At 43.1% G+C, this 25,615-nt stretch overlaps 1 protein-coding gene across 1 annotated transcript; it reads left to right on the forward strand.

Moving 5' to 3' along the window:
- The first annotated feature begins 677 nt into the window (after window positions 1-677).
- On the forward strand, window positions 678-20,899 carry abhd15a (abhydrolase domain containing 15a). Its single transcript, XM_080429555.1, has 3 exons — window positions 678-1,696; window positions 9,956-10,308; window positions 16,447-20,899. Exons 1-3 carry the CDS (start codon window positions 1,109-1,111, stop codon window positions 17,099-17,101), a joined length of 1,596 nt encoding a protein of 531 aa, XP_080285681.1. The 5' UTR covers window positions 678-1,108; the 3' UTR covers window positions 17,102-20,899.
- The last annotated feature ends 4,716 nt before the right edge of the window (window positions 20,900-25,615 follow it).

The following is a 25,615-nucleotide window of genomic DNA, read 5'->3' on the forward strand; positions in this document are numbered from 1 at the left end:
CCCTTGAAAAAAAAAATGCAATTTAATATTAAATGTAATAAAAAAAAGTAACTCAGACACAGATCTAAAAATGGACAGTCTAATGATGGAAGAACATGTGCAAGAGACCGACGCAAAGGGCACGTTTGGACATGATGGGAGGCGCCTGCCTGCCTCCAGCATCAACAGTCAGTGCATCGCATTCAGCTCAGTGTTGCCATGTCGGCTTATTATAAGTGACTTCGGGCTTATTTATTTTTTTAAAGTTGCTTGTAAATATTGGTAGTTGCAGGTTTTAGGGCTTGTTTCTAAAGTGTAGTTGCTTATTTTGAGCTTGTTTCCTAATTTGTTTAAACCACATTTTTTTCATGTCAAGGACCCCCCAAATTAATATGTAGCCTATTTGTCCACGGACCGTGCGTGACCCCCATCTTAAAAAACGTTGTGCCAGGGATCCCCGTATGGTACGGTTGAAACATTTGACATATAAATCTGGTACGGGATTTGTGTGGACTTTTTTCCACAATTGTATTTGAAAATAGCAGATCTACAAGATCTGCTATTTTCAAATCGCTTCTTTTGGGCTAGTTTTCATAGACCTGGTTGCTTGTTTCTTTCGCGAAACCTGGCACGGCTGATTCAGTTCACACTCACAGCGGTTCTGTCGTTCACTCACTCACACACAGTTGATCTATCAAGCGCAGCTCAGTCTGCACTCTGCACGGGATCTCATCCTTCACCAACAGCTTACATTGAAGCGTGTACTGTAAATCGAGAGAAGAATTCCAGTGTGGAACTGTCAACTGACCTAGGCAGAGGCTGACATTACATTTAAGACTGCATCTGACTGCATACAACGAGCAATCTGTGCGCCTTCATCATTTGGCACAACGGCAAACTGAAAGAGGGACACAGTGGGCTCAGCCGTAGTTCATAATAAAACTTCACTGTTCACTGTCGAGAGCAGTTTCATTGTCCTCTGTGAGATCTTGTTAAATTGAAGATGGTCCGGTGGAGCCGTATTTGTAATGCGATTTTATATACATCAACCTAAAATCCAAACGCTTAAAGAGGTGTAGTAGCCTATATATATATCATTACTTGCGCTCGGTCCGTCTGATCGTTCCAAATGCTGGGATGGCTTGTGGCTCTCTGCATTGTTGTGATCCTGGTGGCATTCATCTGGCCACCAGGCTCACAATATTTTGCCACCGAGGAGAAGAAGCAGACAGAAGCACCGCTGCTCCCAGGAGGACGACGGAAAACGAGGGAGACGACGGCAGAGAGCACCGCGGTCTCAGACCGTGGAGGAGACCACGGTGGAGACCACGGGCTCCAGACAGGAGGAGATGATCATGACGCCTCCACGGTCGCGCTGATATGCAAGCCCTCCGCGCTCGCCAACTACCTGCTCAAACACTGCAGGACGTTCAGCAGCTATTCGCCGTGTGTGGGCTGGTGGTCGACCTGGCGAGCCAGCGCCTTCCTCCAGAGCGTGTACGAGGCGTGCTGGCCCTACGACAGTCCCGTCACCTTTGTCCGCGACAACCTGCAGCTGAGCGACGACGGGCTGGTGGCGTTGGACTGGGCTGTGGCGCTGCATGGCAGCACCTCTTACCACCACAAAGCGCGCAGGAGGACCTCCAGCCACTCCACTTGTCCCGTTCTGCTCATTATCCCCAATTCGTTTGGGAAGATCACTAGGAATGTGCTTAAGGTAACATTCACCAATGCACCGTTCTTATTTTATTTCTTCTTGTTCCCCCTTTACGTAGCCTATATATACTGCATGCTTCGCAGCCCATGGCACCGTGCGTAAAATAGCCTAAATCAGGGGTCTTCAACGTTTTTAAGTCCAAGGACCCCTTAGCTGAGAGATGAAGCAGGGACCCCCACTACATGTTGTATAAAATTGTGTTGCAGATTAATCTTTACTGTTAATCATAGATAACTTCATAGACTTGTTTGACAGCACTGTCATGTTGGATTCATGTTAATGTGTATTTTCAGACATGTAACCACTTAAAACCGTCAATACTTAGAAAACTTGACTTTTCACTCTGTATACTTTTTCCCCCTCACCACCAACAATCTTGGCAAAAATAGCCGATCTACAAGCTCACAATGCCTCGCACAATGCGTTGTGAGCTTGTAGATCTGCTATTTTTGGCTAAAGTTCTCCTCAGAATAGGAATGCTAGGGTTCAAGTGGTTAATGTAAAACAATATCACACAGAAGATTGGCAGCCCCCTGTAGTAACTCTGAGGACCCCCTAGGGGTCCCGGACCCCCTGTTGAAGATCCCTGGCCTAAATGATCCTGAGATAACTCAGATGAGATAAGATGCCCATCTTGATTAGATTATGATTGATTATAAAACATTTTAGCGTCACATGTCCCCCCAATTCCATTCTGCAGGTCGCTGGTATAGGCTACTACAGACAATTAAAAAGACATTTAAAAATATTGGCCTACATAGTTGACCTACAGAAGTTTTGGGGGATAATATCAGACGTTACTTTAATAAAATGTACAGTTAGTTTCTGATTTGTGCAAAGCATTTTGACATTATTAAAGACAAAGAAATTGCACAAAATAATCCAAAATACAACCAAGATTAATGTAATTCCATCTGTCCATCTAACACATTGCTGTGCAAAATGCTGTTCCTCTAGCACATAATTTGTGTAACCACATAGACCAACTGTAACTTAAATCGTAGATGTTGTCAGTGAAACAGCATTGCTAAGGAACAGGTCTAAGTTTATTTCCTGTCAGCCACTGATATTCACAAACACTGCAACAGGAAATACAATTCAACCCATCTGAAAATGTATGTTGTCAAGTGTGAAAAGGTCTATAGACTCTATAGCCTGCAGTTCTCTATCAAATCCTAAGTGTTCATTTAATTCTGCAAGTATACAAATGTATCCAAATGGACCTTGTAAGGGTCCAAATTTTTTATTGAATACTTTATTAGTCAGAAATGTAAACAGCATGAGGTACAGTCAGACATCAAGGCTAAAGGATAACACAACAAAGTCCTGGGGACTTGTTTCCATTGTGGTCCTGTATTCAATTCATCAACATAGTATTAAAAAAAGAACACGATAATGCATATCATCAGCAAATACAAAACACTACTGTAAGTACAAAGGAGAAAAAGGAAAATGTCGCCAGTGAATGACACCTCCTTTCTATGGGAAAATTGCATGTACCTCCCCTTGTGGTCTCCTGATAGATGTTTTTTCAGGCCTGTTTTGAAAGAAGCCAGTGATCCACATTTTTTTAAGGGATTGTGTCAGGGCGTTAGTCAGATATGAGGGTATTGAGGGCACTGCCACTTTGACTATCTTAAATACCAATCCCATGTTCAATTGCTTAACCCTGTCTTCTACCCTGAGCCATCCCAGACTAGCAAAGTGTGTTTGGAATCAGGTGGGTCATGGGCTTTAGGCCGAGAAGTAGTCGAATCAGTTTGTTTTGGGAGGTCTGAAGCTCAGTTTTTAGTGACATTGAGACGTTGGAGAACCAAGAGGTGCAAGCATAGTCAAAGTGGCCTAATTGTATTTTGGAGTAGAAACAGGTAGCAAATATAAAGGGGCAAAATGTATGGGCTTCAGAAGAAGCAAATGCATAATGGTCATTCAGCTGCAAGCAGTTTGAGCATTTAGCTCTGGAAAGCCCAGTCAAGAAGAGGGAGAGAAAAAGAGCAGATGAGGTCAAAGTAAAAAAAGTACCTGGCAACATCAGCCATTCTAATCTTGGCTTTCAATACAATGATTGTTGTAATTGAGTGAGGCATCGCTTGACTTGTATACAAGGCATCACTTGAGTCTGGGGGCCCAGAGCTGTTAAATGAATACACTTTGGCTTACACTTGAATGCCCATTGCCTGATTTATACTTCGTTATACGACAGAGTATGTTTGCTAATGAGTCCGGGGCCTCCTGAATTTGCAGCTCATTTAATTTACTGTTAGCTCTGTGAGCAAATCCCCATAACAGTCTTCTTGACTGCAGGTTGACCATGAATAAAAACTGCCTATGAGCTGTTGAGAAGAAAGCAGTGCACTGTAGAAGGCATTTGGAACAGTGGGTTTTGCAGTGTGAACTAGAAAGGGGCTCTCTGCACTGCAGAGCTCATATCTCCGCCAGGCCATGGCATATTGTTTTGTAAAAAAATAAGCCCCTCGCAAATTTTAGAAGGCAATTACAGGCAAACTGCTGAACATCAAGAAGTTGTTTCACGCACATTATCACATGACTCCCGAGATTATGTGTATCTAATTTAGTGAAGTAAACTGGTAAAAATAATAATAAAAATAATCATCATGTTTCTGGAACAAACAATGCCATTTGTCACATTTGTGGAACCCCCTATGGGTCTAACTGAAGTTACTTACAATTTGGAGAGGGAATTTTTTTTTATTGTATAACCTATGGTTGGGTTCAAGAGTTAAAAACCTCATGTTTGAGTGTCTTCCTTGGCCGTGTCCATGGGAATCGGTCGAGTGTTTTGCAAGATAAGCTCCGGACTCAAAAACACACGAACATAATCTTCACCCCTGCCTTTGGCCTGGCGAAGATAATGAGTTACTTCCATTAAAAATAGAGGGAGAAAGAGGCAGATGACTGGCAAGAGAAAGAAATTAATCTATGAGACCCACAGAAGGGGAAAAGAGTCTTACGAAAGGACAGTAAATATAAAGTTGTGGTAAAAGAAAAGAAAAAAAAGACTGTAGCTGCAACAATGCAACAATGCAACTTTAAGATTGAAGTATTTGCCCTATGGACCTGATTAGATTGTAAAAAAAAAAAGTTATAATTTGCATCATTAAACAACTACCCAAATCCAAGGGGCAAATTATAGAGGGAAAAAAAGCAATTTCTTACTCTGCCATTATAGCCGACAGCCAAATGGGAAAGATGAGAAGTTAGCGCCACATTCTGTCTTGTGCCTCTCCCATTTACTCTTTCTGTGTCCCTCTCTATGTGTGGGGGCACTAGGGGGCGCGTGTCAGTGTCTATATGCACTATAATGTATGCACGTGTGTCACGTAAAGTACACATCTGTGTTTGTAAAATAGAAAAAGAAAACCTTTACCATACGCACAAAATAGGCCGTCGTACAGTCACTATGTAGTGACTGACATGCACTGCAGACACCTATGGGCCTCTGATCAGTGTGTAGGGTAGTCACTTCACAGCTTGTAAAGTAAAAGTGCCACTAACCAGACATTCTGAACAGCTGTTGCAGCCTTCTCTGACATCGGGAGCTCCCGGCCAGCAGGCTGGTCCTGTGGGAACCAACGCGCGGGCATCGATCGCGAGGACGTCCCGCGATAACGTATGTGGATGTCCTGAAGAAGGATGTGGGAGCTGAAAGCTCTTCGGAGCTGGCCGGGTGTATGGAGAATCGGAGGGATTGGAGACTCCAATGGAAGCTCGTCTGAGGACGACTAAGAGAGAGAGCCACTAACCAGACATTCTGAACAGCTGTTGCAGCCTTCTGTTCTTTACTTGATAAGTTTGTGGTTTACAGGAGGAGACATAAACAGAGATATTAATCCCCCCTATTGCTAGATTCCTGAGGTTCCTATTTTTTTGTATTGCCAGTAAGTTTGTGTCCCGTAAAACTTTGTAGACTGCATATAGACCAATTATTTGTTTACTAACATTGAGACTGGACGCACAGGTGATTGTTTGACGCAATCAATTCTCAACCTGTTGTTTTGGGATGCGCTGGTTTCAGCACACCCCAACCCCCTCTTGTGTGTTGGCTAGTGAGGCGCGTCCTAGCGAGACCTGACAGAATGGGTTTCATTGCGCGCATACTGGTTCTTATCGGTGTGACGTCGTCTGTTAAGGGGTCTACAGTACATTATATTAATCTGGTTCATACATTAAGATTGTATTTGTCAGATGCCTGGGGTGATGATTCTGGTGTATGAAAGTCAGCACTGAAAGAAGTGACAGCGTCGTTTTGTGTGCAGTTGACTTTTAGGAACAATTAGGAAAATAGCTCTCAGAATAAAAAAATAAATGATTGACAATAGAAACTAAAAACAAATGTCTCAAATAACTATTTAGTGTAGGCTATTCATTGCACATGATGGCTGAAAGGAGTACATCATGGGAATGTTCTAATTCAACTCTGGGTGGATAATAATGTACTCAGAAAATAAAACAGAGACTGCCCCAATGGCAACAAGCATGGTGCAGAACTGCAGTATCTATCAGTAAACATAAGTTAGGAACTTAGGAAACCAACTGCTCCTGATCCGTGACTTTAATTGATATTCCTCTGTTCAGTCGGGTCAGATTTACACGGTAGGAAAGATGAGCTGTGATCTGTGTGTGAATTTTACAGTCTGGTGCAGGCACTCAGTGGCAAAACCTTTCACATACTGTATATCAGTCCAAGACAGCTTTATTCCAAGGATATCCACAACAGCTCTGCTGAAGACTTGTCAAGGAATAACACTGACCTGATCTAGCTTTGTAGACTGGCTGTGGCCTCTAGGCATCTGAAACCACTGAGAAAATCTCTTTAGTTTCTCTTTATTTGGTCCAGCTCCTATCTGTGGAAAAAAAAAGAACAAAATGGTGAATGTACTTTATCTATAGCTGGGCTCTGTTCTTTGGTCAATATGTTTCATTGTATGCAAAACATTATATGCAAAAAGATGGACTTGGTATTATAGAGCATAGATAGTTCAAATGAATAGAGTGCTACTCATTTTTAATAAGTACAGTGTAAATACAAGTGTTTACAATACATTCTACCTTGTGGAATGTCACTCACTCTGTCTCTTGTGTGTGTGTGTGTGTGTGTGTGTGTGTGTGTGTGTGTGTGTGTGCGTGTGCGTGTGTGCGTGTGTGTGCGCGTACATATCCTACCGTGTCTCAAGACCGTACTCAGGGAATTCCTCATTGACGTGACAGTTTATTAGACCTGACGGAAAATCACAGGAGTCTGTGCTGGCCTGTCCGTGCTCTCTCTGTTACAGAGATGCTTTAATATTCAGAATACCTTGGGAAACATGTACATTGTCCTTGTTGAAGTTGAGTATGCCTGGCTTAGAGTTTAATTACAGCATTGCAGTCTCTCTGCAATCTTTGATCATTCTAAAATAATCCATGGTACTGTATGTGGTTGGATTAGTACCTCTCTCGAAGTGAACTAATTCAAAGCACGTAATATGTAGACAGACACGCCGCCTGGCTCAGCACAAATTCATTCTGCAGCAAGCCTACAGTGCCTTAATGTATTCTCAATAGCAATATTCATCACTTCAACATCCGCAAGTGGGGTGTCATATTTCAGAACAACTGTATGCCACAATAACGATCATATAACGGTAATTAGAATCAAATAAGCTAACAGCCTCTCACACTGACACTTTCTCCTGTTAGAGGTAGACCTTTTAAACAGGAATTATAAAAAAATACATGTCACAATGCAATGCTTACATGTCTATACAGACATGTAAGCCTTTTCTTCATAAATATAGAGTGAACAAAAGTGGTAGATACGGCAGATTGTAAATATTTAATGTATAGCGATACGTGTTATCTCTTCCTGCATTCCATGGTGCTCTCTGCAGGCTGCCAGGCTTGAACGAAGAATAGAATTGAATTACATACTGCATGTTACGTCTATGGATCAGGCCTACGCTGTGGTCACGCACACCTGTCAAGAAGCTGGACAACTGACACTCTCTTCATCTTATTAATCACAATCATACTATCCATGGTACTATAGTATGTATAGTACACCATAGTACTTTAAAGTACATAGTGCCACTAGGTTTTGTCCATGAACATTTATTTTATAATTTGGCATTATACTGTAATAATCACTTTAGGTACAAAAACTGTATCCTGATCTTCAGTAAAAACTATTCTGGATGCTGAGTCGTATTCAATTAACATATTTTGCCTTTCATCTTATAAGTAGAACACTGGTGTGATATCACACATTGTGTGCGTGTGCGTGCGTGTGTGCACGTGCGCATGCTTCCTTGCATGCGTGTGTGTGATGTGATTGAGGAAGGAGTTGGGAGGGGAGGCTCTACCTCAATATAGATGTATGCCTGGACTGGGCTTCAAAAACAGGGGCATCAACCTTTTAAGATTCTTGAAAACAAAATGTTTGTTTGCATTATAACTCCCTTATGTAACTTTCCTGTTCAACCCCGGATTTGAACCCGGGTCTCCCACTCAGCCTACAGGTCTGCTTGCTTTGGGGAGAAATTTAATTTGGACCTTCTGTTCAAAATTTGTGTCAAACCAGAAACAAGGTCGTGTCAAAGGTTGTGTCCAACCTAGACACAGGATCTAAATGTCTCAATAGAAGAGCAGGGAAACCAAATATAAACTACGCCAATGGTATAAGTTAAATTGTATTAACATACTCTACCAGATTGGACAAATAAACATCTTATTTACTAAAACAAATAAAACAATAGAGCGTTAACTATTGTCAGTGCAGTGCTCGTTCTTTGGCATACTGTACCTAAATCAAACAGACGCATTATCCTGCTATGACACGTAAAAATTATCCTCAAGACTTAGAAGGAACTTAGTTTTAAGCCAATTGGTCAGACTCAGTAGTTTTCTTTAAGGCCTTGGGAGAGCAGTTCAGTTCCTCTGTCCAGCACCATTCTTCTATGATAGACAAATAGGTTGTCAGAAACCAACTCAACTGGAGCTCTCTCTGATGTAAACCACCAAACTGCCACAGTTTTGGATGGAGGACGCAAAATACCTGATAATCAACCTTTTGGAATAATTGACATGTTTATTTAACACCAGTTTAAAGACCTACTCCACCAAAGTCACCAAAAACATAGGTATTAGGGGGCTTTCACATAGGAAGGATCCAAACCCCCAACTGGGGCTTTGTTCTGGTTATCAATATTTGAAACTGTAACTAAAGATGTGAGGATCCTATCAATCCGTAGCCATTACAGTACAATACATGTACAGTAGGTAAGCTTATTGCAGAAGGCTGGACGGTAAATGTAGATTTTAAATTACGGCTTGCCCAGAGCCCTCTTTACCATTTCTGTTGTTTTTACATAATTGTTTATGGTAATTTATGTGTGTTTGTACTGTAAAGGCTTTTGCAAGATTTCAGTGTAGAACTATTGGAACAGGTTTGAATATATTTTTGAACATAGCCTGTATGCATGGATCTGCATTATATTGTCACATTGTGAATCATTTCAAATGAGCTGAGCTCTCTGCTCACTCCTCCTTCTTTCCTGAATTCATTGTGCTGCATCTCTCTCTCTCTCTCTCTCTCTCTCTCTCTCTCTCTCTCTCTCTCTCTCTCTCTCTCTCTCTCTCTCTCTCGCTCTCTCTCTCTCGCCTCTCTCTCTCTCTCACACACATGTATATTGCTCATAGATACATAAGATGGATTTCGGATTAAATGATTGTGATGAGTTACGTACTGTCAAAGCTTATATCATCACGTAGATGGAAAACAAATATACAAATGTAAGGTTAATGGCCTCATAATCCATACCAACATTACATTATGATGTGTAGCAGTAGGAGACTCACAGACTCCGCACGCACGTAAAATGTCATATAGCACATTATTTAATGTGCTATATGACATTTTACGTGCGTGCGTACGCGCGCGCGCGTGTGTGTGTACATGCATGTGTATGTGTTCCTTTTAATGTTGATTATAGAGCCCAATAAAGCAGACATGCCATACAAATCATCTTGAAAAAGCAAATCAATACACTTTATGGTGGACAATCACAATAAATGTGCACATTATGCTTCAGCCATTTCGAAACGTTTAAGTATAATTTAGAGAACTGCAATGAACGACCTCTATCTGTTAATGATTTTAATGTTTTACACACCCAACAGGTCACTCTCGACCTGTTCAAAGACCTGAGCATAAATGGACACCCAATCCTTCTCTTCTCTGTCCTTTCTCTCTCCATGCAGCTGTGTGAGGCAGCACTGTCCCATGGCTATCTCCCCGTCATCTTCAACCGGCGCAGCCAGAACTCCACGCCCCTCACCACCCTCAAACTGCAGCAGTTTGGCGACCCCGGGGACCTTCGCGAAGCCGTGCGCTACATCCGCTACCGGCAGCCTGCTGGACGGCTGTACGCGGTGAGCGAGAGTACCGGCTCGGGCCTACTCCTGTCCTACCTTGGGGAGTGCGGATCATCCAGCTATGTAACGGCAGCAGCCTGCTTGTCGCCCGTGTTCCGCTGTCAGAGCTGGTTTGAGAGCGGCCCGTGCTGGCCACTGCAGCGGGCTGTGGTGCTGTACCAGAAGATGTGCCTAAGCAGGTACAGAGGGGGAAAGAGAAGGGATGTACATTAATGAACTTATCACGGCCACTCCAGGTTCTCAATCGCCTCACTATTTAGTATTTACCACACCTGCCTTCACTCATTAGCCACTCCCCATTCACAATCACCTGTATCTACCACACCTGCCTCCACTCACCACAGCCAATCCTTGTTGCAATCCCACAGTATTAATACACCTGTGATCACTTCACAGATTTGTTTCATCTGCTTCATGACAGACCGAATGTGGGTTGAGAGTACTGCGCTTATAGATCAGCTATTCATTGCTTTCAAGTTTGTTGGCCACATTATCACAAGTATAAGCTTAACTAATTCACTGCCAGAGTTTTTCAGAATTAGTAGTATGCAGCCAGTGCCAGCGTTTTTGAGCATTTTTACTAACCTTTCTAGAGTCACAGAATATTTCGCTCCAGGACGATCAACACACAGAGTGTCGCAAAAGACGGAGGAGTGTCTCTGCTTCCATCGGGGAAAGAAAGCGTGTCACCGCGACCCTCCATTATTTGGTTATTATCTGTTGAATATAGCTTGTTCTTGCCAACAACGCAGAAAAAACAAGAAAGCAGAGAAAACAATATTCTTCTAAATCCTTTAACATTAGATCGGACGGGGCTGGGTTTGTTGTGATCACGTTATTTCTGGGTGTACTCTTCTCCGGAAGTCATAGGAACACTCATAGGTTGGTGAAGAGCGCCATCTAGCGTAAACACTGAAAACACTGTTTTGACGTGTTAATGGGGGCGCATGCTACCATTATCACCTTATCACCGCGGTGGTTTGAAAACTACAACATGACGTCACTGAGCCGCGGTGATAAGTGACTCACCGCTCACCCTGACACATCTCTCTGTTTTTACTGACCGACATCACCCTATATAGAAGTGTGATTGGCCTAGAAGTTGGGTGGGCGGTCCCCTTGGTTCAGCTTTTTCCCCTCTCCCATCATAGAAATTTTACCCCCGGCGAAAGCCTGGGGACTGGTACCATCGGGTATCCAGGAGGGCGGTTGGGTCCTCTGGGCTCCGCGGAGCCCCTTTTTTCGGTCTTGTAGATCTGCGTTTTTCGGACGAAAAACGGCCGCCGCTCCGGTACCGTGGGTCGCAGAGGGCTGCCGGAGGGCTCGTTGGATCCGGTCGGCGGTGTGCACGTGGCGGAGAGAGAGAGAGAGAGAGAGAGAGAGAGAGAGAGAGGGAGAGAGGGACAGAGGGAACATCTGAACCAGAGGGAGGAGGGGTCAATCCTAAATGACATCACCCCGACTATGAGCGCCTAGTATCAAAACCACCTCATTTGGTAGCATGCAGGGGCCTTTACACGTCATTGGCACTCTGGGCCTTGGAAAAAGATGTACGTGGAAAGGCCCGTTCATAGTCCCTAGATGGGTCTAAAACGTGCGTCAGGGGGTGAGGGATTCCGTCCGTTCTTTACGGACGCATGCATAGTCGCTCACGTTATTTAGGGGTTATTTTATTTATTTTAAAGTGTACAGGCGTAATACACCTATTCTTCCACTAGATGGTCACTAGTATGTACCGCCGTACCCATAATGTTGCCATGTCTACTTATTGAGTGGTGCTAGCCACTCCAAGGAGTGACTTTGTCTGTGTGTGTGTCTGTCTGTCTGTCTGTGTGTCCGTATGAGCACGGCCTCTCCAGCTGTGGCTGATTGCAACACAAAGATGCAACCAGTTACACTAATTATACACACACACACACACACACACACACACACACACACACACACACACACACACACTCACACACACACACTTTTGAGTAAAAATACTTAACATGAGTAAAAATACTTAAAATGAGTAAAAATACTTAAATATTAGTAAAGATACTTTAAAGTTCCTAAACTGAGTAAAAATACTTAAAATGAGTAAAAATACTTAAAATGAGTAAAAATACTTAAAAGATGTTAAAATTAGTAAAAACACGTAAAAATCAGTAAAAACATTTTAAAGTACTTAAAATGAGTAAAAATACTTTGAAGTCATCAAAGTCTGTAAAAAGTAACTAACTCATGAAAGGCACCACTCTCTTCACACTGGGTATGATTTTATAAGCGACTTTGGGCTTATTTTTCTGTAAAGTTGCTTGTAAACAAACAAGCAATTTTGTATTGGTGGTTGCGGTTTTATTTGGGCTTGTTTCTAAAGTGTAGTTGCTTATTTGGGCCAATTATTATTTAAACCAGTGATTCTCAAACATATATTGTAGATCTGCTATATCCTAGTCGATTCTTTTGGGCTTGTTTTCATAGACCTGGTTGCTTATTTCTCTCACAAAACCTGGCAACACAGCCAGCTGGCATCGCCGCAGCTAACAACATGAAGCTACCATTGTAGCATCTAGCCAAAACAACGCAATAAAAGACACAAACTAGTCCACAAACTAGACAAAAACAATGGTTGTCTACAAAACGTGAGTTTCGACCCCTACTGCACTGTGCTATATATGCTATATATTGTCACAGACCGTGGATCGACGGGTCTAAGTACTTAAGTACATTTACTCAAGTACTTCCACCAACCAACGTGGGTCTTTTTTTGGAGAAAGAGGGCCCGAGGAAAACTTTTTTTCCTTATACTGCCAATGGGTTCCACTGGTACTACAGGCAACGTACAAACGAACGTACGTCGGCCTGACGGTGAATGTCGACTGCACGGACGGAAATCCTGGAGCCGTAAGTGACGGAGGGGGAGACAAAAACGACGACGCAAGGAGCGCTGGCGCTCGTTACGTATCCTTACGTCCGACTATGAATGATACTTTACACGTCATTGGCACTGAATGAGTTAATACATTTATCAAGTGCCAGTAACATCCGTTGAGTTCCAGTCCATAACTGTCCGTGAGTATATCACGCTCATCGTAGATCCTACATTTGAACATGTTTGTTGAACATGTTCTCTATTAATACTAAAGATCTTTCGTATACTGTTTGTGTTTGTAGCCATCGTCAAACACCTCGAGTAGTTCTCCCTAAACGCCTCAAACGACAAGCTCTTCTAAACAATTCATCCAGCCATCAACACCATACAGGAGGTCAACTTTATTGTTATTCCAACACGTTGATACTGTCTCAGTCTTTAAGTATTACGTTCTAGTAGTACAAGTATATGTTCTGCCTTACATCCTAGTTAAGTCGCAGCTTTGAGTTTCATTCTGAGGAGTTTCCTCTTCCTCCCACCTCACTGGTCGACGTACCGGAGTTCAGCCACTCCAGACAGACCTGTTAGCCGCCTATACGGTGCACCTGCACACTTGACAGGGCACTACCGTCCCACCCCTCTTTGTTTCTCCACCGCCGGGCCCTTCGAGTCCAACGCCTTCACCCACTCCATCCATCATCCACACTCCGTGAGATTTACGGCCTACTACTCAACTGCCTTTACAACTGCCTGGCTACTTCTCCCCTCTGATCGACTCGACCCTTGATAGCGTGTTCCTGCTTGCTTTTTGACTTCCTACGTTGCTCAGAGTTCTCGTCTTACTCCGAATCCCTCACCTTCACTCTCAGGCGTAGCTAGTGGAATCAACAGTTCATCCTCCATTCATCTGTTCAAGATCGACTCTTCCCTCAATCTATACAAATGCATCCTCCACTTCATCCCCACTAGATGTTCCCTCAACGCTGCACCTCAAGACCTCCTTTTCATCACAGAGACTGGTTCCACCGCCTCTGGTCCCACCATCACCGCCAAATCCTGACCCCACCTGGCATTCCACCTCACCTCAACTCCGGCCACTCTTTCCACATCTGCGTTCCTTCCACTGCATCCATACAAGGCCTTCAGATCACGTCATTCGCATCCTCGGTCGATGGTCCTCCCAAGCCTACCACAATTACATCAGAAGCAATATCCATGACGTCTGCAATGCCCATCTCCACCTGGGTTCAGCCTGTCCGTCCCGGAAGGGGTCCCCTCTCTTGTGATCCTTCCAGAGGTTTCTTCCTCTTGCCTTCAGTCAGCTTAGTCAGAGTTTTTCCTTGCCCAATTGAGGGTCTAAGGACAGGGGCGATCATGTGACTCGTTGCCCGAGCTTCAAGACCTTCCGGCCATTCATCACATCTTCTAGCCAGCTCTTTTGGGGGCAGTGACCGGCCGCTTCCCGTGTAGAGCAATGATGGCCATCAGCTCCTGACCCTGAATCTCGCCCTACCTGGGGTTCCTCATCCCGTTTCACATTGATCTCATTACGTTTCAATAAATCGTTAAACTTAAGTAGAGGGGTGGTCTCTTACTAGTGAAAAGGTACATGGAGGGGTTTCACAGAATGTTGTTTGCTACACAGTAAAATCTTCTCTTTTGTGTATTGATGACAAACGTGCCATTTCATGTCATCGGGCGCATGAAATGTACAGCCGGTGACACTGACGACATTATTGTAATCATAGAAACTACACAATGAGGGGGGAGAAAGGAGAAGAAAAGAACATTGTGCAGGGTATTGAGAGAAAGAGAAAGGGGGAGGAGATTGTGGCAGAACACAATGGAAGGGTAAACTGATTGTTGAATGCTCAGTAGGTTGAGAAAATAAGTGTGCTACTATAGCAACAGGTCAATCAATGTAAAGCCATTGATTTTTAGAGACTTCATGACCAAACTAAGGTCTCACAAATCAATGTTCACAGGCAATACGAGACTCACAGAGCTCTTTGAATTGATTTACTGTGTGTGTGTGTGTGTGTGTGTGTGTGTGTGTGTGTGTGTGTGTGTGTATATATAAAATGGTTATGTCTGTGTGCCCCCCACGGCCCCACGGTGAGATTGCCCCTAACCCATTACAGGGCTACGCAGAAGATGTCCAGCTGGCTTCCAGGGAAGAGAGAGTAATTAAAAACATGCTCACCAGAACAGATTTATTTCTAGAGTGGTCAGGCCTGGAAGTAAAGGACATAAAATGTGCTGTTCTGTATGAGAGAATGAGCGGAGGAAATCGATGGTACCCACTCAAAAAACGATACATGCCCTGATTTCAGAATAGCCACAAAACCCATACGTGTGTTCTCCCTTCATGAGACATACACCTATCTCGGGCATAAAGTTTACATTGCAGGAGAATGGAAGGAACAAGTTAACATCATCTCGTCCATGTTCACATCTAGGTTAGACTTTATTGACAGATGCTCTCTACCTTTAACTATGAGGCTAGAGGCCATTAGACCGGTAGCACTGTCTAAAGTACAGCACTTCTTCTACAATGTTCACATCCAGCAGAACGTACTAAGTGAAATGAACAACAAAACAGTGAGCTTAGTACGTACTGTAAGTGGTTTGCCCTGAACACACACAGCACCTGTGATGACGCTGTTACTTGTACCCCTGAAGGTTGTGTGGGTATTTGTCCATGATATTCTGACCATACATTTTTACAGCACCTTGTAATATTTGTGTCCTTGTTGCGAACGCAGCGGAAGGAGGCGGGCCTCCGCGCAAGTGGAGCTTACTATGACACCGTGCTCGGCTTGTGTGTCTCTCTGCGTCTCTGTGTGCACTATTGTGTGCACTCACTGCACTGCCTGTGTGCAGCCAAGTAAATGTCCAATATAGACGTACCATACATCAAATGAAAGGTCTTTGAAAACTGAACACACCTGTCAAGGTTGCGTTTAAGCCCGCCCCTTCCCCCGGAAGCCATGCCCCGGAGAAGGCTCCTAAAAACTCCCCATTGAAACCCCATGTTAAATGAAAAGTGCCCGAATCGCTCCGATACTTTTTCTATCCCCCCTAAGTGGGGGTCTACGAACAAATACTTCGGGCTCGGATTTTGGCTCCGCCCCCCGGAAGTGGGTGAAACAGGCACTTCAAACACTTTGTTGAATTGTTCAAAAACATATTTTTTTTGTGAATTTGTATTTTTCTAAGATGCTCCTTTTAACGCAGATTTTTTTTGTATTTCTTATATTTCTTTTATTTGTTTATTTTTTTTTAAATAATTTGTTTTCATTATTTATTTATTTTTTTGGCGTTCGTTTCCCGCGTTCGCGCGTCTTACTTGTATTGTATCTCTTATGTGGACATAAATAAATGATTAAATGTGTGTGTGTGTGTGTGTGTGTGTGTGTGTGTGTGTGTGTGTGTGTGTGTGTGTGTGTGTGTGTAGGTACAGGACAGTGCTGGGTGAGACCATAACGACAGACACGCTATTTTCAAGTTGTTCCTTACGGGGCCTGGAGGAAGCCTTATTCTGTCAGACTAATCCTAAAGGCACCGCTCCAGTAGCAACGCTGGGGGGCAACAGTAGCAACAACAGCAGCTCAAGTGCCTGGGAAGCATATTGGGAACGCAACGAACCCTTAAGGGATGTGGATGAAGTCGCTATTCCCGTTCTGAGCGTTTGCGCTCAGGACGACCCGGTACGCGGCAACACCCAGTCCACCTTACCACTGGAACTCTTTGAGACCAACCCCCATTTCTTTCTCCTCTTAACAAGTCACGGAGGTCATTGCGGTTTCCCCACCCAGACTGATAGTGCCGCGGTTGGTGCTGTTGGTTTGGCTGCCATTGCGGGCGGTGTGACTGGGAATCCCGGGACAAGGTGGAGCCACAGTGCTCTGCTGGAATTCTTCCGGGCGACCACAGACTTCTTCGTGGCAGAGGAGAGAGCTAAGCAGCTAGCGGCAAGGAGGAGGGGGTTTGGGGGAAGTGCCGGAGCAAGGGCTTTCCGCCACCGCAGCGTCAGCACATGTAAAAGAGTTCCGGCGTGTTCCCATAACATCCACGCCATTTACAACTGGCAGAGGTCCTATACAAGATAAGTTGTTTTAGTGGACATTCCTGGCTTGTAGAGATGTGGTGCTTCTTTATATTGTCAGATTCTTATAATCATGTAGCTTACACCCAGCCAAGGTAACAGAAACACTGAAAATCATGGAGTGATTGGTCAAATATTAAGTTCAGTTAAAATGAGGAAAGAGAAAGTGTGTGTATACTGAACTCACTGTTCATACAAGTTAGACGTTTTAAACAAAGGTTATGTCCAGTCACACTGTAAGCTAGCATCCAGGCATTAAGCTCACTGAGCACAGCTGAGAAAGACTGCTTTCGAGTGAAATATGCTCCTATAACTCTTTACAGACCACCATGTACTGTAAGTATCTTCACTGCCAATTGTTTTGAAGGAAGGACAATCTGCCTTAGCCTCTTTTCATAGGCAGACGACTATTGTGACATTCATGCCTCTAGCACAGATGTATTGTTATAATGACCACTGCACCATTATTTAGGATTTTACCTTTTGTCAGTGTTTTATATTATTGCCTAGGATGGCTGATAAACAATTGAATGTCCTGTGCCTTGTGTACAATGGCAAAAACTAATCCAAGAAAAAAAGTATAGTTTGAATGAAATGTTACATTTTGTCAGGTTTTTCATGTCCAGTGGTGTATTCATAGCATCCCTATCAAGAGGTAAGTTTGTGTTGTTCTATTTCTTTATTTGGAAATGAATCCCTATGCCCAGACTGCTGGTATTTATGTGTGAAGACCACCTGTAAAGATTTTAAAGGAAAATCTGTATCTTGGGATTATGACATTTTACTGGGTGGAACTGCTCTGTGGGGTGTGCCATCTCATAATTCTAGGGTTATGAGATGTTCCAGGGTTTTCCCTATAATTTATAGAAAGGTTTGAATGGTTTCACATCGGGATTCATATGGATTCAAGGCTGTCAGCAATGTTTAAGAGCCAGCCTAAGGCATCCCTTTCAGGAGTCCTAAACAAAGAAAATACACTGCAGTTATTCTCAGCTTGATATACATTAGGCCACAGACCAGCATTTGATATAAGGGTCTATTTGGTTCCATTTGTACACTGCACTGACAGTTACAAACCTGTAAGGGTCCATTTGGTTCCTAACTATCAATCATTTTGCTGAGGATCCCCTGGAATCCCCTCAAGGACCCCTGGGGGTCCCTGGACCACATGTTGAGAACCACTACACCGTTAAATCCACTATTCATATGTATTAAGCTGATCAGTGGTGCAAAACCTATATCTACTCAGTATATCGTTTATTTCACATTTCAGAGATAATGCTCTGTCACGCTCTGGTTGTCAACAAGAGATTTCTTGCGTTGTTTTTCAACTCTTCAATGTGCTAAATTAAATGTCCAAACAGAGACCAGAATAATGAATGCACAATGCTATAAAGAACACTGAGGTAAATGTTTTGCAGACGTACATGAAAGTTGATGAATTTTGCCCTAAAAAAAAACTAGAGTTTGTGGTGAAACAGAGTACTGATCAATATCTCATAGTGCAGTGGTTCTCAACCTGTGGGTCGGGACCCCCAGGGGGGTCCCCCCACATGACCTTTTTAAACGTAAAAGAAAAGAAAAAAGACCATTACTTCATCAAAAGTAATCAACAAACTATAGGCTATAAAAACTGGTCAAACATTGGCCAAATTGTCAAATAATATAACAAAGAGGCAAACATTGTGAACATAACTGATCTACAAGCTGTAGATCTGTAGCCTGGAATCCAGACTTATTTGCTATGTTTGTCTTTTTCTCACTTCGCTGCTCAGTCTGCCCAGGGTCCTATTTGACTCGTATTTCAATACATAGGCAAGTCAGGAAGTGACTTGAGTTTTACATTGGACAACACTGGTCCCAGGCAGTTTTCTCCTGTTTCTGCACGGAGATATGAGGCTTACCAGACTGAAGCAAAGTGAGAGAAAAAACTCAGAACGTAGCTATCAGTCTGGATTCCACGCTAGCAGATCTGCTATTTTCACAATATTTGTAGAACCGAGTCAAACTAAATGTAATGCCTCAACTTCTTGTCAGGGTGGGGGGTACCCAGTTCAAATGTGATTATTTTTGGGAGGGTCCCCAGGTCAATTATGATTATTGTTCAAATATGATTATTTTGGGGGGGCCCCAGTTGAGAACCGTGACTGTCATAGTGTAACTATATGTTACTAACATATATAATGTAAAACCACATGCAGGGACTCTCTGCATGTGTGCTCTCATCCAATGCTGATTGGTTGAGACATCTATTGCAGTGCAGTCCCACTCCAGGTCTGATCATCACTGGGTTTCTTTCCCAAACTAAGGACAAAATGACAACTGTCTCTGACAACACAAACATATTGATTACGTCTTTGGTTTGTAATCTTATCTCAACCTCTGGATCATTTTGACTGTCAACATTCCCCCAAAGTATAGCACTTCAAAAGCAAAGACCTTTACTAAAACTGATCTAACATGCAATATCTCATAGTGTAACATACTTAATGTACAACCACATGCACAGGGTCTCCTTAAAATAGCTCGGTCCCCAGGGCCATGCCACACTGACTGAAGTGTGTATCACTGCTGATCGGATGCAGAGACATCCACCGCAGTGTCTGTCCTCGCAGATCTTTATCCATTAAGACAGCTGGAGCACCACCCGTCTTTCTTACTTTCACACAAGGTTATGTAAAGAAGGAACCAAAGTGTTTGACGCCTGGCATGTGCCATTGACACACTTGGCACACACTTGGGAGGCAAACTGGAGGCAAAGTTTTGATGGAATGCATTGAACTCAATGAGAGCTGGGTTTGTTTTCTGATCTCTTTTTCGATGTGCCAACTATACAGTATATTTTTTTGAGCACAGAGTTGGTTTCTGCCTGGGCAGTATGAACTGTCATCGCGAGAATTGGTTGACAGGCTGTCAATAACAAGACGGTGGGAAACAGTTTGTGATATGTCTTTATTATTATTTTACACTTACTTTTACAAGGTCGCAATCATTCAGAATAGTAGATAGTGTTTATTCATGCGCTTGTCCACCCGGCTATCATTGACTTCAGTGCATTCCATGGAATGTTTGGCTCCAGTTTGCCTCCCAGTGCAACAAATCTGCCAGCTGAAATTGCGGGACCAAGAAGGTGACCTAGATGGTCTTTCCTTCTTTACATGGTCTTGCGAAAGCAAGACAGTGATTGAGCTCTGGTCTGACGTCTCATACAACAGACACCAGTGCCTAACCAGTGATTTGCGCTGAACCTCGACTTGTCCATATTTGGTCATATCTGCACACCTGCCACGCACGCACACGCACACACACACACACACACACACACACACACACACACACACACACACACACACACACACACACACACACACACACACACACACACACACACACACACACACACATGAATGACAACAACACAAAAACATTGATTACGTCTTTTGTTGGTAATGTCTTATCTTACCCTCTGGATTATTTTGACAGTGCAGCACAGTCAGGAGTGTCAACATTCCCCCAAAAATGTGGCACATGGTCAACAATAGCAAAGACCCAATGTTTTCCTGGATTACAAAGTGTTTTTACTTCATTCATCTCTTTTGGATCTGATTCCCTGCATGATAACATGGCCATTGTTTGAGGCCAGAACATTTGAATAAAATAATGAGCAGTAAATATGACACTTGTTATCACACCTGTACTCTGTCATTATTCATAGCAGTGTAGTCTTCTTGACTGGCCTTGCTGGATGTAAGCAAGGCTGGACACGTGAAATATTTAGTACTGGTTGTGCCCCTGACTTGTGGACTCACTACCCCAAATAAGAAACTGTGCAATCACTCTCTACTTTTACTCTCATACCCCCTTTCTAGTTTTTGTTTTTGTTTTGTTGTACTATTGACTCATCTAAACACTTTTTTTTTCTTTAACCACTATAACCCTAGCATCCCTAATCTGAAGCTAATATTCAGCAAAAATTGTAGATTTACAAGTTTAGATCAGCTATTTTCTGTGAAGATATTTTGTGTAGAGTAAAAACAGGAGGGGCGTAGAGCCCGTGGGAATATGGTCAAGCCCTAAAATGTTGAAAACAATAGTTACAGAATAAAAACAAATAATATAATGAAGGTTAATCTTTAAAGCTAAGTCAAATCTTAGGAAAATCAAAGTGAAAGCCTAACGATCATTTCTCCATGTGCGATAAGAAAACCATTACATTAATTGAAACCACTGATGCGTCATGACTCCTATTAGCTGCTCTGCTGTCAGAGTTAATGAAACACAAATGCAAAACAGGATGAAGTTTCCACTCTCAGAATTTCCTGAGGTAGTTTATACAAGTGAGCTGATTTCAGCAGTAAACATGTGCCTTTGACTAGGTTATAGCAGACAAATTGTTAGTATTTTCAAAGATAAAAAACAATATGGTGGGCAGCACAGCACTGATTACTGCCAATGTTCTTTCCTGTAAAGAAGGAACCAAAGTGCGTGCTGCGTGCGTGCCGCACGCACGCACGCACACACACACACACACACACATTCATTCTCTCATATACACACACACACACACACACACACACACACACACACGTGTGTGCAGACAAGTACGCATGCGGACACACAAAACGCACATGCATTCTCTTTCTTGCGTGCACAAGCACGTACGCCTGCGCACACAAATGTACACACGCACAATTGCACACACACTTTACAATGTAGCAACAACTGCATAAAAGCACACATAGCCTACTGTACATACAGTACTGCACATATCAACACAATAAGTTATTATTATAGGTAATTTAATCCAAATCCCTCCCATCCCAACCTACCCCCTATCCTGTATCTACGAAAATATAAATAAATTGCTAGTATAAGAAGTTTGAAGTGCTATAGGGTTTAAAAACAATCCTCGGAGGACCGGCCAGCTGCCGGACCGCTGACGTCACTCACTCTGACTCAGACATAACCATAAACAAACCCCATACGCCCTTATATAGGCAGGACCACGGCCATGTCACTCTGACTCAGACATAACCATAAACAAACCCGATACGCCCATATATAGGCATGTCCCTATGACTCAGACATAACCATAAACAAACCCGATATGTCCATATATGGGTATATACCTGTATGGATATCCAGTTGTCCAGAACCACCGATCCAACCAGTAGGCCCATATATGGGCATGCCAATATACAGGGTATGGGGTATGGGCATATACTAATGACATCAAGGATCTCCACGGGTAGACACACAGACAGACGAGTACAACGGGTACTCTGACAAAGCCTCAAACTCCAGATGTGAGGACCACATAGCGGCCCGAACCAGAAGTCCGAACCTCTAGTGACATAACAATAGCAAAGGCAAAACAAACATAGGCAACAACATAAGACCCCTCATGGGGTAAAGAGTAGATTAAAAACTAATAATAATACATCGTTTTAGCAGAGTTCTTTGAATCATTGTATCAAAAGGTCTTACGTTTTTTTCCCCTTAGTCATTCTGAAATTGTCTGCCAGGATTAATATTTGGTTTTGATAAATTTCATATTAAAGCGTATCTTGGGGTTAATGTTCCCCAGAACTTCTGACTAGTTTCTAGTTAATCCCATATTGATAAGATCCTCATTCCATGTTATTGTTGTTATTGCTTATTCTAATTCATTGCACTGTATAAGACACTGAAACTTTATAGTGTTCACTGTTTTTTGAATTAATACAAAATAAAGGATCATATTATAATTTAGTGTTTCTGTGTGATCTGTGTGGTTGGCTGTGATTGATCTACTTTTGTGGGGACAGAGATAGATACAGAGGGACAGAGATACCATATAGACCAATCCAGTTCTAGACACCTTGCCCCTTCGCTGACAAAAAATAAAATAAATGCTGAGGTCTTTATACTGAACACTACAGGCTGTCCTTTTCACATTTCAGGGGGGAATCTTTCTTTGCACCAAAAGTCAGCTTTTATTGCCCTCTGCCCAATTAAGCTGTTAATATTGGATTGCCCTTTAATACTGTGGTTATTCAATTTGGGTCCAGCGGCCTGTGTTAATGAAGATTGAGTTCAGTGAACTGATTGACATTTATTTATTTATTTATTTAGGAATAAATAATCTGATCACCCCACACAGGTGCTGTGATGGTCTGGATGGATAATAGCCTATTACAGAGAGTTGACAGATTTTTACAGAGGTGGGTTATGATCCATTCTGCTCGGTTCTAGTTCTATATGTTTGGGACGGGTGTTTGGATTTCTCTATGGTTACATGACTAGGCAAATCCTCAGGGTGCTGTACCTGTCAAATTGTCCTTGTGCTCTAAAGTGCCCTTAGTCAGCATCTCTGACACTGAAAACTTTCCAATGAGGCCCTGAACCATGCAGGAGCCCGAGCCAGATAATGTATTGTACACTGACACTATAATACAAAGACTGTCACTACTGGCAAATTAATCATTTTAAAAACTGAAATTGAAATTGTCTTCAAAAAAATATTTAATAATAAAATTCATGGCAGAGCTGGCATGACATGACAATAGGACATGGCATGGCAGATCAGTGTGTGTCTTTAGTCAGGGCCGCCATCTAGTGGGCGCTCTGGGGAAAGGCAGTAAAAAGCCTACACTGCAATTGAGCAACCTTTTCTGGATCAGGGCCTTCTTGAAAATCTCAAAAGCATAGGCAGCCCACCCATCTAACCACTTAACACAGCAGCCCATAAGTACATTTTCAGAGCATGTTTATTTTAACGATCAATCATATTGAATCAGATTTTGTTAAACACAGCGCACTGCCGAGGCAGCTCCGCGGAGCTGCCGGCGGCGACAGCTTTGGGAGTGTGCTGCGTTTGTGTAACGCAGTCCCCACCAATATTATTTACGATTCTGTGCCTATCGGTACATAACTCGGACGGCGCTTAGTCGAATAGCAGACCATCGGCCGGTCGTCGCGGGCACTCGCGCCTGGAGGCGCTCGGGCGCGACTCCTTGGCCTCAAGGTCTGCTGATTCGGCGCGCCTCCGTCATGGTCCAAAACTATACTTTATCGGCGGAAAAAGAAGTTGACTGCCGCTCCTCCACCGGCAGTTCCGCGACTGCCGCTCCTCCACCGGCAGTTTCCGCGGCAGTTCCGCTGCTCCGCCGGCAGCTGACGCTCCACCGCCGGCAGTCACTGCCGGGAGCTGCCGCTCCTCCACCGGCAGTTCCGCGGAAGTTCCGCGGCTGTTGCCGCTGCCGGAGAATGCACTCGCTCCTTCTGGGAGGGGGAGGGAGACAGCATAAAAACAATGCCACTCCAATCTGGACAGGCCATAAATCTGATTTGGGCTGGATTTGGACTGCCAGTCTGAACAGGGATTTAGTTCCTATTTATCTATATAACCGTGATAACACACGTTTTAAATAAAAGGCAACATTACTTTTTATACTAATGTTATATTAAATATTAGTGATTTGCCTATAATTTGGGGGCCCACACCACATGCAATACCCACCCGGCCCACAGTTTGGGAATCACTGGAAGTCTGAAATTCATGTGCAAGTGTCAGCAAAATGATCCTGATACATATGTTATACATGCTTGTCTTGTCTGTCTCTTAAAATGCATCAACCAGAGCAAACATATTTGGTGAAAATAAAGAAATATGTTTCTGAAAAATGACCACAGCACTACTATGCTCTGAAATCTTCATTCCTCACTGTTGTACACTCCTAAACACAAGAGTACATAAAAGAGGTCTGTCTGCTCTCCTGTTGACCACAGTATAATGATTACTTGATGTTTTTAATTGACTAGTGGTGGAAAGTAACAACTGGACTATTTCCATTGTACTTCTACTCCACTACATCTCTGAGGCAGATATTGTACTTTTTACTCCACTGCAATTATTTGACAGCCTTAGTGACTAGTTAATTTGCAGATTTAGATTCTTAATAATGAAAATAAATTATTCAGAAATCATCTAGATGTTTTAAAAAATAGCAGATTTGCCCACAATGTGTCGGGATGCGACGTGTTGTGAGCTTGTATCAGAAGTATTCAAAGTATGAAATAGGGCTTAAATGGTTACTTAGACACCTGTTGCCCAACTTTGGGCATAGGTCGCAAAGAAGTCTCCAGGCATCCCGGTCCTGGGCCATTTTCTCCAGCTGTCCCCATGTATGGGTTCTAGAACAGAGCATATCTTGTGATATTAGATGCAAGCTTGCAAAGAGTGTGGCCAATACATCAGAGCCCAGAGTCTTTGGAAGATGTCTTCCTCTACAGGGTGTTGTCTTGTTTGCTGCCACTGTTCCAGGTTACTGATAGTGTTTGGCTAGTGAATTCGGAAGATTTTTCTGAGGTAGATGTTGTTGAATGCCTGGATTCTCTTCATGGTGGTCACAGTTGTTCTCCAGGTTTCTGGTCCATACAGCAGAACAGGCTTCACCATGGAATTAAAGATCCTGATCTTGGTGTTTATGGGCAGATCTGAGGATCCCCAGACATTCGTTACCTGATGGGAAGCTGC

This window comes from Gymnoscopelus braueri (genome assembly GCF_963280865.1).
Source record: "Gymnoscopelus braueri genome assembly, chromosome: 5".
Taxonomy (NCBI): domain Eukaryota; kingdom Metazoa; phylum Chordata; class Actinopteri; order Myctophiformes; family Myctophidae; genus Gymnoscopelus; species Gymnoscopelus braueri.

Bases quoted from the DNA above. Each gene is read 5' to 3' on its own strand.
- abhd15a (XM_080429555.1), top strand. From the start codon at position 1,109: ATGCTGGGATGGCTTGTGGCTCTCTGCATTGTTGTGATCCTGGTGGCA. The intron at 1,697-9,955 runs GTAACATTCACC...CTCTCCATGCAG, and splicing joins TCACTAGGAATGTGCTTAAG to CTGTGTGAGGCAGCACTGTC. The intron at 10,309-16,446 runs GTACAGAGGGGG...GTGTGTGTGTAG, and splicing joins CAGAAGATGTGCCTAAGCAG to GTACAGGACAGTGCTGGGTG.